Genomic DNA, 14,167 nt, shown 5'->3' with positions numbered 1-14,167 from the left:
GGAAAAATAATGCGATTCAGGGGCTTTGAGACCGACTAATAGGACACTAATCCCACATGGCGAATCGAACTCGGATTATCCGCGTGAGGAGCGATCGCAGAAATCATAAGGCTACTCGTCACTCGAACTATGTTGATAGTTACATTAGAACAATTATTTGAAATATTACGACAGCAATTTCTACTAGATATTCGACGACATGGAATGTAAATAATCATATTAGATAATTGTGTAAACGTCACTTACCTCTTGGATAATTCTTCTCGCAGTCAACTTGTTGGCTTATTCTGTCGCGCCATTTGCATTTCTCCCACAAACCCTCACGAAAACCGTCGGCCTCCAGCCATGTCGTTGCAGCTATCGACAGCATTAGCAACATCACAGCAACACATCCACATAGGACTGATATGACCTGAAACACAACAATTCGAAGTCAGCAACATCACAGCAACACATCCACATAGGACTGATATGACTTGAGACACAACAATTCGAAGTCAGCAACATCACAGCAACACATCCACATAGGACTGATATGACCTGAAACACAACAATTCCAAGTCAGCAACATCACAGCAACACATCCACATAGGATGGCTTGGCCTGGCACAAAACATCAGCAATACTAAAGCATTCAGAATATATCGGATATTGCCGGTTAGAAAGAAATATGAGTGCTTCTACGTAATTTTCTTCTGAATTTAAACAGAACTCATTGAATTCAGTTGATGTTTGTCAAAGTTATATTTAAACACAACTTTCAAACGAATTTGTTGAATGAACCAAAGTGTGTATGCATGACGGTGGCAAGGAGTCCATACTCTTCTGAAACCATTATTTATCGGATTTTTCGGGTGGTACGCAAGTACTGAAGAGTTTTCGTGAACCAGCCTTTGGGAAGGGCAATTAGCATAAGCAATGTTCCCAACGAGAATATGACGTGTGACAACTCAGTGTCCACCGACTGCCCGAAAGACGAGTACCATGAAAGAGAGTGTAATGAGTCTTGTGGGCATACAGACAGCGCTCTTGTCTCGACTGATCTGAAACTTATCAATAATACTCGCGTTAACATATGTCGCAGCCATGCAGTAAACGTTTCATCTCATATTCGTGGCAATTTCCGGGCGCTACTGAGACCAGGACTTTTATTTCAGATTACTGGGATTACTACTACAAAGCCAGCAGTGTGAGTTATACCACAGACGTTCGTGTCATTGCGAGGAATAAAGTTGTGTTTTTTTTAAATATATAAGTTTTGAGTTTCAACGCGTTTCAAGTCGGGGGTTATCTCAAAATTCAGTTTAAAAAAATCTTTAATCCTCGCAAAGGCACAAGCACCTGTGAGTTATACCTGTGTCTATGGTTATGTAATACCGCGGCAATGATAGAAATGATGAGTCAGTGATCAATCAGTTTTCCTTTAACATCTTGTGCTTTAAACAGGCTCCAGACTCCCAACACGAACATGAACGCGATGTTTTTGCTGTATATCTGTCGAGATGTCCATTCAGGGCAATGTAATGTACATCGCTGAACGAAACAAATCGGGTGGAAAATAATTATTCCTTCTGAATGAGCGAACGTACACGCTAATCATTCAACTTAATGTCTCAGTTTTTTTCTCGTCCTGGGAGGGATGCTGTATATAATCCGTTGTTACGAGTTAATGGGTAAACGTTTTAAGCAACACATCCGTTAACCACGACATTGATTCATTTAAATCCATGACAGGAAAGGACAAACGTTAGAGACAGTGAACCAAGTTATCTTCACGTCCCCAGGATGATTTATGAGTGTCTGGGTATAGTTTTATGCCGCTGTTTGCAATATTCCAGCACTATCAGAGCGGGAAACACCAGATATGTACCTATGCGGTACACCATCAGGTTGTCACATCGCCATGATTTATGACCATGCTTAGTCAATACATAACACAGTACGTTGTAGATATTATAGCATCCATTATAATGACAATGACGATAATGGGGTTTCTTGTACTGCGTTGAACTCCACACCAAGGTGTGATCAATGCTCTATCGGAGTTCCACAGTTCTTTATTTCGCTCGAATAACCCAAGGTGCCTATGAGACGCTAGAAAGTTAGTCACATGCATTATCCCAAACAAGAAGAAGGAATCTGAATCACCAAACCATAAAACCAAATTGTTGGTTTCACGGATCCAGGGAATTGAACAGCAATGCCTATGGTTTGAAAGGAATATATCCAGTTCCTATTTGTGGCTATGGAAATTGGAAATAAGAGGCGCAACCCTCTCATCGACGTAGGGGCGATTGGATAGCCTAGTGGTTAAAGTGTTAGCTGGTCACGCCAAAGACCCTGGTTTGATTCCCCACTGGGATACAATTTCGGAAGCCCGATTCTGGGGTCCCCCGCCGTGATATTTCTCATTCGCATATTGATTTCGTGCCATGTGTCAAACGTTTGGACATTTTGATTGACTCGGATCTGACCATGGAAGATCATGTGAATAACCTATGCAGGTCTGTCTACTTCCTTCTTTTATCCATTGCTCAAATTCGGAACAGACTCACTGTTGATGCTACAAAAAGCATTATGCAATCACTCGTCCTACCGCGACTAGATGTTGGCAAATAGTCTCCTTTGGGGTACATCCAAATCTCCATTAAGAAACTCCAACTGATACAGAACACCGCCGCCAGGATTGTTACACGTGTTTCAAGGGTGAGCCACATCACCCCAGTTCTTAAGGCCCTGCACTGGCTTCCTGAAGAAGCCAGGCTCAAGTATAAGATTCTCTGCTTGACGTTGAGGTAATGCGAGGGCACAGCTCCACCATACTTTAGTAAACTGCTGTGTGAACCTCGTCCAGCAAGAAACCTTTGCTCTGGAACCTGCATCCTCTGAAAATCCCACTTTACAGACGGAATAGATATGGATCAAAGGCTCTTAGAACTGCTTTAACTATACTCTGGAATGATCTCCCCTTTGAAGTGAAAGGAATCAAATCATTTGACAAATTACAGCTGAAACCTCACCTCTTCACCATCTACTATTCTGAATCCCAGTCCGTCACTAGTGTACGCATTTTCCCCCAAATCCAGTCTTTTATAATGTATTTTAATCTATTTCATATTGCGCTTTGAGTATGTGCTTTTATGGCAGCAAGCGCTATACAAAACTGCATCATTATTATCATATAATTGCTTAAATATTTCTAAAAGCTTCGTAAAACTAAACTCACTCAATCACACATTCACGCCATCGACGCAGACTGTACCAATCATCTCAGAGCACACTGTAAGGAGGTCGAAAACTGTCAAATACGACTCCAGTACCACTGAGACTTCTTCCAGAGTGTCTCTAATTGAGACTTTGATACTGGTCATTCGAACGTGATGCCTTGGTCAACCATCACTGTCCGCCGGGAAATGGCTAAGTATTATGCTGCAGCCAGTGATTCTCTGTGACGCTTACATTGATGAATGCCATTCATTTCCCCGCCACTGGAGTAAGGAATTGAATGTAGCAGGAAGAGCTTGAACTTGGTAACGGATCCATATGTTGGAGCAGAATGCTGAGCAATAAGAAAGTAAAATACTTGGATGACAACTTCTTTATTATATATGATAATGAAGTTGTCATGCATAAATCGTCTTACTTTCTTGTTGTACACCCGCTTCTAAAACTGCAAGTCAAACAGACAAAACAATAGGAATATTAACATGCTTCTTCAATGGCGTTTGCCTGAAGGAATATGTTTTCCAACATTGGAATGATATCCCTTGGCTAGGTATGGCTACCTTTCAACTGATTCAGTTCTGATTTGGGTGTGAAACAGGTGCGTTTAATGCCAAACTTTTCAGTTTTAGGACGAAGTTGGGAGTAAATTTGGAAAAAATATCGAACTGATCCATTACACATGCGTTCTATGCTTATTGTGATGTGCCATACTCAGATATATTCCAGCTGCATGGCGGCGGTCTATGAATAATCGGATTGGGACCAGACAATCTAGTGATTGAAGTCATGAACATCGATCTACACAGTTGGGATACGATGCACACATTAACCAAGTCAGCGTGCCTGACCAAACGATAACGTGACAATGTGAGCATGGATTGCTAAAGATTAATTCTAACCCGGATCTTTGCGGGTCTGTGCCAGTTTGGTGAAACACAGAAGCATTATGTGTACAAAAAACACTACTCATAAACATAAAGTCCCAACATTTGGATTTAGACAGTGATAGCTGTTAAAATTCGTTCACGTAACACAAAGCCACCCATTCCCCCTTCCAGCTTCCGGTTCATCGGAGTGAGGGAACAGTGGGGTATTATTCCAAACAGAGCACTTACAGCTAACTCCCCTGCTTCAGTCGCCCATTATGCCAGAAGTGGTTTATATGTCAGTTAGAGTTACTGTTACGACATTTCCTAACATTAGACACGACAGATAAGACAAATATACTCCATGTTCATCATAAAATTAGGCAATAAGGTATTTCTTTTTAATTTTTGCTTATTCTTGTTCCGTCACTCCGTCCAAACGGAAGCTGGCTAGGGTAATGGAGACGAAGAACAGTCTAAATAACACGAGTGGCGCTTAATATGTTGAATAAAACATATTTCACGTGAGTAATTGTTAAACATGGGGTAGGAAATCTGAGAGCGCAACCAAGTGAGGAAATGGCAGTGTACCTTTGATGGTGGCGATTTTTACATGAAAAATATTTTTCGAACCGAAACGAGGAAAGTACGCTGAAAACCTTTGCTCGCTTCGCCCGCATGTAAGAAGACCGGTCATTTTCTCTGTGTTGCGCAACCCCATTTGCGCTAGTTTGCCTGTGCTCGGACTCACGAGACAGAACGACCAGTTAACAACTGGAATCACGACCCCCACGGAGTTCTTCTTACTCCCTGCAGGCATTAGTAGACTCCATTCATCGGAATGAACACAACCAGAATGTCTGATCCCACAAGTCGTTGTAAACTTACATAATGACGACATCGTGTGTGTTTAGACGTAAGCGCCTTCCGTCCAGCACCGGAAATATGAAGGTCAAGGTCACGCCATTTTGCATTGCATAAAAAACATTAACTTGAGATGGCTTTTATGACTGTTAACTCATTTGATTTGGTCTCAAATTCCTTTGTTTATCACTAAGATACGAATTAGAGTAGCACCCAGACATGGACGTTAAATGTAAGCTGAGGTTGGCTCTGAAAAGCCATAAATAACACATAAATAAACTGGAAACCCAGATTCCTTTACCAATATTAAGCTGTAAATGATGTGTGAGATTCTCCATTGAATAATATAAAACTTGTTTTCGTCCAAAAGCTAATATACAAATCGTACCGTATTTCTCCATCGATTATAAAGTCAGGTTTCCGATGCCGTTACTTTGGAAACTGCGCGGCTTCTGAAACCCTGAGTAATGGGAAGTGTTTCATTGTCTTTGGAGCTATGGAATAAATCCCTGTCTGAATAAGGAACGGTTTCGCCGTCTCACCCATTGCAACCAACGGAAATCAGCCAAAAGACGTCTGTAACATCTAATTCAATCCATGTAATATATGTAACAAAAGAACTGCAGTTCTGTAATCCTACCAGATGCATACGACAGTAGGGAAATATATTGTTAGTTTCAAGCTAGGAATTAGGGTCTGAAGTACTTTTGCTACGTATACTTTATGTTTGTGTTGGGGTAGTGTGTTGAGGGGATAGAGTTGGAATTGAGACCATGTTCATTCAACATTCAACTACATTTTCAAAATAGTTATCGTTTAATCTTTATTTGAGTCAGGGCACTTTCTACTCAGTTCAAAGTGATTTCTCCATGCAATTTTTGTGGCCGGAAGTTTCAGTTATTTCAACTTCCGAAACCTTAAAATATAGAATTAATTTCTGAGTCGATATCTTTTTACAATATCGATACCATAATTCAATCATCTAACTTTTGGTTCATGCCTTGCTGCACACAGTGCCTGGTTGAAGGAACCGGTTGGGGAACCGTTGCATTAGATCCGTAATTGTGTTGACTGGAAAGTGCACTGTATTTGTTATCTACACTTAATACTAAAATATGTAGAATGACTTCAGCTGCCTGGTTCCTGGAAACGCTAGATGGTCTCTGTAGCAGGTTCCAAATGAAATTCTATGCCGACGACATTTTCACATGTCGAATTTGATTACTAGAGTGTTGGCCACCATCAAATCAATCACCATGAGTCGGGTTTCACTCCGCCGTACGACAAAGCATGCACTACATCCACAGTCGCACGTACACCGTCGACAATGACAAGTAGACAGACACTTCGTGCTGGTTCGGAAATCAGAGCTACTTCAATGCCGCACTTCACCCACACACGTCTTCACCTCCTCTCAAAGTAAATTGGTTCGCCTCTGATAAGAAAATAAAGCAATCGCATGACCTTGAAAAAGTAGTCACTATGTAAGTATGTTTACAACTATGTTCCAACTATACTCGTTTCCAAAAGAAACGAATCACGTACAACTGTGACATAGCGGTGAACGAAGAGATTGATGTTTGCAGTAGTGAATAAAGAGAAGGATTTTTCCTTATGAACGCATGAAACGAAAACTACGGAAGTCTTACGATGAATCCACAAATGATCTTTTCACAATTAGCGTGTTTTGTGCTAACGTCGGTATGACATAAGACTGTGCCATTTCGTAACGTCATTTCAAAATGACAGGAAATGGCGTCATATACTGTGTTGTATTTGATATCATCAGGACACAACAGACCGAATGGATATCGGAAGATCCAAATATCAGTATCGAATACGCACCCATTCGCCTTGATTAATGTTTGATTTAATGCAATTTCAAACGTTTGTAACATTCGTGTTACGTTTCTGACGTTTCTGAATTTAGTGTATATGACGGCGGTGTGAAAATAATATGTCTGGACCAGATAATCCAGTGACTGACATCATGAGCATCGATATACACTGCTGGGGTGTGATCAACATCAACCAAGCCAGATCACCCTGCCCACCCTCGCTTCCAACAAATATGCACGGGCCGTGGAGTAGGTAAGTGGCTAGCGCGTTTGTTCCTCACGCCGAAGACCAAGGTTCGATTCACTACATGGGTACAATGTGTGAAGTCCATTTCTGCTGTTCCCCTGGAATATTGCTAAAAACGGCGCAAAACCATACTCCCTTACTCCACCAAATATTCGTTGCTGAAGATGAATAATAGCGCGCATCTTATCCGTTTTCACCGCATTTAGACATAGACGTGCATGTCATTATGGAAATCCAAGAAATAATTCCAACCTGGAAATAAATTTCCGCGAACATGATGTTTCAGAAAAGATGATCGATTGTAAGTTCTACCAACACGACACAGTCATATAACTAGCTGCAGCCCGAACACGCTGTCTGATAGGTGTTGTGATGAGATCATCCCACACGGCACAAGCTCATCAGAAATCTCATAATTGCATTACAGATATATGTTACCGCAGTGTCTTTGTAAGGCAAGGACAAACGTGATGTGTGTTATGGCATTCTTTTGTCCACCATGCTGTTATGGATTTGCTGTAACCGAGTGAAGAATTGTTAGTAAACACGTTTGACATTTGCAACTGTGAAAATCGATTTGAATACATTTGAAGTCGTCTTCTGTGCATTTAATAGAGTTAGAATAGTTTAAAGAATTACATGCAAAAATTATAACTGGCTATTCGCGTGGCGCTGACTTCGCTATATCGTGTTACCTGGGATTATACGAGAATCATTTGCATCTAGAGAAATGTTAGAAGTTTCAGGAGGGAATGTTTGTATTCACGCAAGGTGAAATGAAAACAATATATTCATGTGATTCTTATTTTGCTGGTCGTAATTAATTTTTGTTACGAGCGCAGTATGACAGGATTGTATGAAGATGTTCTGTCAAGTTAGATTAGGATCCATTCATTGTGAGAACATTTCTCACATAAACGTCTCTTTCCTCGAGCTAATAGTCGTGGACATTTTCATAGCAGTGGGCAACACAATGCTCTAGAAATGAGATTAACACATGTTCCATTGAATGGTTTATGAAGTCAGTTAGTTTATGAACATGTGCGTCAATAGGATGTGTAATTGAATTAAGTTAGAAATGTGGCAGAATGCTGTGAAGGTTTGGCGTGAAGTGTCTACTATCTAACAACAGAGTGAGTTAAGTGAGTGAGTGAGTTTAGTTTTACGCCGCATTTAGCAATATTCCAGCAATATCACGAGCGAACGCCTTAATATCACCCCACCGCCCCAAGTGAGTTAACTAATACGACACCTTTGCAGTATCACAGCAACATCACAGCGGGGAGCACCAGACATGGGCTTCACACAGTGTACCCATGTGGAGAATCGAACCCGGGGCTTCGGCACTTTAACCACAAAGCTTACACTCCCATCCCTCCCACTCCAAACATATCTCATAACTCAAGAAGTGTCATAGAGCACGCATACTTCTAACGCATGTATGGTACTGTCGGTTACGATCTGCGCTAGAACTGGGCACCTTTAACCTATGCTCGTCGTAAGAGTCGAGTATCCCAGTTACGTAGATCAATGCACATGCTGTTGATCGCTGGATTGTCTGGCCCAGATTCCGTCATTTACCGCCTCCAACTAATTGGAGTATTGCTGACTGCGGCGTTAAACAACAACCAAATAAGTAAGCAATGGTCATAACAAACTCGTAGGGACGACAAATGCCGGTTCGTGATAACCGAAGTTTGTTGCAGGCATTTCGACTGAAAACAGTTTGTTATATCCGTCATCTGTGTAATATGCTTGTTCGATATTAACGAAGTTTACTACCTGCACGTAGTTTAAGACCGCCACCAAAACTAAACCCACTCACTCACTCACTCATTCATGTGTCGGTTGCCATCGGTGTGATATATCGCCCTCAATAATATCAATAACCCGGATCTAATAATGTATCACATGTTGTATTCATGATTTTGGAAGCCAATTACTTTTTGTGGGCCAAAGATGTGTCTGACCAGCCAGACAAGTAGTACAAGAAGCTAATTCTTGCAACGCTGGTAACCACAGTGACGAATAGACATACTGCACATAGGTCAGCAATACGTACATCTTTGTTTTCGCCCGCCATGTCAAGCCGTGTGGAAGTATTGATGCAGACGAATAAAAGGAACTTGCAGCTAATAATCAATGTCGGTTGTCTCCCTTGTGTATTAGACTTGAGTTTCTATTTCCTCGCATGTTTAACGGAACAAGGCAATATTCTAGACCTATACACAGGGCTGTCACTACGTTGTCATTTGTTTGCTCAAAGAAGTGTGAATATACTGAAGGACACGACACAGAATGATGCTATTTGTTCTCTAGAATAGCGTCCTTGGACAGTGGTAACCTAGATCTTGCACGTGGGTTTTGACCATTTCGACGCTAAAAATTGATTAACTGGGTCATTTCTTATTATTCCCATCCTGTTTTAGGGCTGTTGTTAATGACAAATTAGAATTCCGTTTCGACCTTGCATAATATGATCCCAACATGGGTACAATGTGTGTAGCCCATTTCTTGTGTTCTGACTTGTTTCTTGAGATTGCTAGGATATTCCTAAAAGTTGTGTAAAGCCATACTCAATCACCAACATGGATACTCACTAATATTATCAGGTAGAGTAGATCGCTGAATTAATGAAAACGCAACGATATGATGTACAACGACATACTCATCCTAGTGAGTGAGTTTAGTGTTTAAACTTTCATCGCACATCCGCCATAAGACCTCCTTATGGCGGAGGTCTGCAAATAATCGAGTCTGGACCACATGCGTCATCGAGCCTGACCACCTAATCCCGTTAGTCACCTCTTACGACGTGCATAGTCGTCTTTAAGGGCAACCATGGGTTGCTGAAAGCCTATTCTACCCCGGACCTTGACGGGTCACATACTCATCCTGAGCCTCAGTGATAAGAATAAACTCTATTAACAAATTGTATAAAAAAAACCCTGAAACTGTTGAATTCCTATACCGATCGTATTTCATTTATATATATTTCAACGAAAACTTCGATGAGCTTCCAAACATATATTCCTAGTACAGGTGTACCTGCTTGTGAACTCCCGAAGTCGCTGATTTTCAATAATCCATTCATATAATTCCTCATGTTTTCGTATTTTGGTTTTATCCTGACTGTTTAACAACTTGGTGTTAACCTATATCATTTCATATTTGTGAATATAATTATATGTCGAGAACTACAGTTTCCCGAAATAATACATGAAGAATTGCTAATGCATTATTCTGGATTTAATTTGTGATTGTGATTTTATCCAGGGAGACACAAGATTAAGCCAGTAATGCCTTGAAACAAATTAATACACACTGTTGTAAAATAGAATCTGTCTTCGAGAACTTCTGAAATCTGAACCAAGCATTGGAGAGCATGGGAGATTGTTGTTCATTGATACAATGAGTGCTTTCAGTTATGCATTGAAACAATAAAGATTGTTTTCAAAATAGAATCTGAGAGAGAAACTGTTTAATTCTGAAACAAGCATTGAAGGGCATGGGAGGGTAGAGAACAAGCGCTGTGGAAGAAGGATTTGCACAAATTATTGTTTATCAATACAAGGTTTTATACAGTTATGCAAAAATATCTCCTTAGAAAGTCAACACCGAGAGTAATTCTACTCGACCCCGTATACAGGCAACGGGATGCACACATATACACAACCCCATACCCATAAACACTAACTCTCTGAACACGTACATTCACTAGTGAACAAAACATGTAAACTACAACTTTCAATAAACTCCACTCACCGACGAACAGCGGACGTGGTGTTCACTTGGTAAAGGGTCATCCACGAAATATTCATTTGTCGTTTTGAAAGAGCACTGACGGTATCTTTTACTCGACATTTCACTGTTTCATTCACTATATCCAACAGCGCCTTGATTTTTCCGATATCCAACACACAGCTTCGATTTCTTGCCTGCTACTAGCCGTGTGACCGGAGCCTCTAATTATCAAAGAATGCGTGGCAGTATTGCTGGGCACGCCGGAGTCTCTGAGAGGATGCGAGGAAACGCAAAGCAGTGCTGCCATCAATGGAACTGGGTGCTTAGAGCCATAATTATGCCCATTACTGCATTACCCAAAGTTATCATGTGAGGGTCAACACTTTTTCCCAAGCAAACCCCGTCTCCTACGCATCAATGTTGGAGGAATGTAATGAAGGAGGCACAGACGGGAGGGTGTTATTTTTACTTTACCCGATAATGGTGTTATAAGGCTTCTTTTGGAAGAGGCCCTAAATGTTTGGGAATAAGGTGATTGTCATCCTTAGCTGAAGGATCCAGGCCAATTGCATTAATGATGTTTTGGGGGCCAATTTGGGGATCATGGTTCAGCTGTTGTTCGTGTCAGTAACCTGTTTTTCGATATAGTTCCTGGCCCGAGTTATTCACGTGGTGACAGTGGCATTCATTGACTGTCGATCAATTGAAAACAATTTTGCACGGCGGATTGAGACCAAACATTCTGATTCCATTGTCTCGTTTAAGCAATTCTCCTGGCATAAAAACAAAAATTCAATATTCATATTGCGCCACTCTTGATGATCCCAAAAAGAACTATGGAAACCAATAATAGAAAGGTTCTGTTCAGTATATTATTATTCGATGAAATTCTCAAATATGTTTTGGGAACACTTGAGAAAACACGAACATAAACACATACTAACATCTTAAAGGTGAATATCTTGAATATCTCCAACCATCACAAAGGTATCGTCGTTTGTTTCAGCTATTAAACTTCACGGACCATTATGTTTGAAGCCTACAGTACTGTCATTCTCTCACACATTGCATAAACCTATGAAGACCCATCAAATCATGTTACCCGCACTGTCATACACTTGCAAACAACCGGAATAGTCCTTCTTTAGCCGAATGTATCTGCTTTTTGTCACAATATATCATATGCCTTTACTTGTTTATCACGTTGTTCAAGAACGCTGACTTTTTGTGTACACATGGAGAATTTCATGTCAGAGACAATAGATTCAGGGCTTTTCAAAATGGTTCGCACTAATGGTTCGTGACGTCATGGAAATCTTGTTCATGCAGTTTTTCAGATCGTGTTTTGTTTACACACGTTTTCAGAACTCTAAAAGCAAACGAAAAAAATCACAAAGCAAATTTGCATCGTGATGTAACGAATCTGAGTCCACATACTGAAGGTGGTTGACGTTGGTCAAGTAACCATTTATACATTAACAAAGCACCATTGTCTTTGGTTTTGCTCAAAGTGATACATCAATGAACACGTAATGGACGCTTAAAAGAGATCAAATTTTCACAGTATGTCATCAAATACAAAATTCAATTCGACGCGATATAAAGGCAATATAACATGCACGTGACTGATGTACGATATAATTTGTATGGTGCCTGGTCCTTTGGGAGTCATGATGCGTTCTGACATCTGAAACGAATTGTTTTCAGTGCTTCTTTGTGTTTTGTGTTTTAAAAATCATACTCGCTCACGTATTTATTGGCAAGAATTGCTAAGAAAGGACTGGAACATATAATCCCACTATCATTCTAAAGCATAAAAGTCAAAGCATTATCAGGTCAATCAAACCAATCATAAACCAAAGTAGATGAACTTGAGGCTTTGAGTTCCATAGTACTCTTCATCGTGGTATTGCTTTCCTTAACAGTCAGTTCATGGCGCTTTCACCTTAGAATGCCATAACGCGAAGGTCGATGGATCGTTGCGCTATAATGATAAAAAGTAATACGCTGTATTACGTGGGGTAAAGAAAATGCGAGTTGATCATTTGAGAGGAAATAAATTCGATATTGACTGGAAGTACATCAACGTGAACGTAAATTGTGAATTATCCCAGCGTTTTGGCTTGATGACTTCAATACCTCAGTGAGGTACAATGACGTCGTGGATCACTCTGTTTGGCACCACATCCGCTAGTGGAGTGTGAGTTGTAAATGACGCAATCGATGACAACATCATAAATGATGTTTTCTAGATACCATAATCCATAGTTTCCAACATGGCGCATACATAAATCTGTGAAGTGGAATTTCGAAACAGCTTAATAATTCACTAGACCCTTCTAGGCCTCTATGTTACAACTCAACAGGGAGCTCGTTATAGCAACGATTTTCAATTCCTCTTAGAAGGCAATACTCGGAACGGTATTATTAGCGCAAAGTAATTTTGTTTTCCCTATTCCACGAGCACGCATGTAAATGTTTCAAAACTGATTTATTTGTAGCCAAAGTGCCCATTGACGTAATACCCAGCTTCTTCATACCCTGTCATATATGATCACTCCATAATTCGGAAAAGCATTCCAACCTTGCCATTATTTCAGGGAATGAATGGTGTTAACCATTAACATGTGAGATATGTTCTGAAATGTCAGTTTTAAAGAGGCACCTGTTATGCACATTTGGACGCTTCGTACAAAACTCTCTGTGGTTTTGCCGGTTGGCTACGAAAGGTCATTACAAAACCATCATCATATATGTGATCATATATGATTAACTGCAATGCTTGTGGTGGCTACAGATGTGTCACAAGGCATTGTTCACAAGACCGTCGTTCTGATATTTACGGCGAAGTCCCCATACCTTCGACACTGGCAGTACTTTGGTTTGCTGAACGGGACGCAGGTAATGGTGGCATGACCCAGATAATTGTTGAGCAGTGTTGTGTGTTGATTTGGTATCAGTGGTTGTCATAATGATCATGACACACGTGACTATTATGCAAACACCGCTGGCAGTGGTTGTTCCACAGATCACGGTGGCAATGGTTGTTACACAGGTCATGGTGGCAATGGTTGTTACACAGATCACGGTGGCAGTGGTTGTTACACAGGTCATGGTGGCAGTGGTTGTTACACAGATCACGGTGGCAGTGGTTGTTACACAGATCACGGTGGCAATGGTTGTTCCACAGATCACGGTGGCAATGGTTGTTACACAGGTCATGGTGGCAATGGTTGTTACACAGATCACGGTGGCAGTGGTTGTTACACAGGTCATGGTGGCAGTGGTTGTTACACAGATCACGGTGGCAGTGGTTGTTACACAGATCACGGTGGCAATGGTTGTTTCACATATCACGGTGGCAATGGTTGTTACACAGGTCA

At 40.8% G+C, this 14,167-nt stretch overlaps 1 protein-coding gene across 1 annotated transcript in view; it reads right to left on the bottom strand.

Moving 5' to 3' along the window:
- LOC137268020 (transmembrane protein 47-like) overlaps positions 1–10,904 on the bottom strand; it is a 29,262-nt gene extending 18,358 nt beyond the window's left edge. Inside the window, exons 1-2 of the mRNA XM_067802514.1 lie at positions 10,806–10,904; positions 247–412 (exon numbers count right to left, since the gene is read on the bottom strand). Coding sequence (XP_067658615.1) covers positions 247–412; positions 10,806–10,904 — 265 coding nt within the window. The remainder of the gene's footprint in view (positions 1–246; positions 413–10,805) is intronic.
- Between the last annotated feature and the right edge of the window lie 3,263 nt (positions 10,905–14,167).

Source organism: Haliotis asinina, chromosome 16, assembly GCF_037392515.1.
Source record: "Haliotis asinina isolate JCU_RB_2024 chromosome 16, JCU_Hal_asi_v2, whole genome shotgun sequence".
Classification (NCBI taxonomy): domain Eukaryota; kingdom Metazoa; phylum Mollusca; class Gastropoda; order Lepetellida; family Haliotidae; genus Haliotis; species Haliotis asinina.
This window is presented reverse-complemented; position numbering and strand designations above follow the sequence as displayed.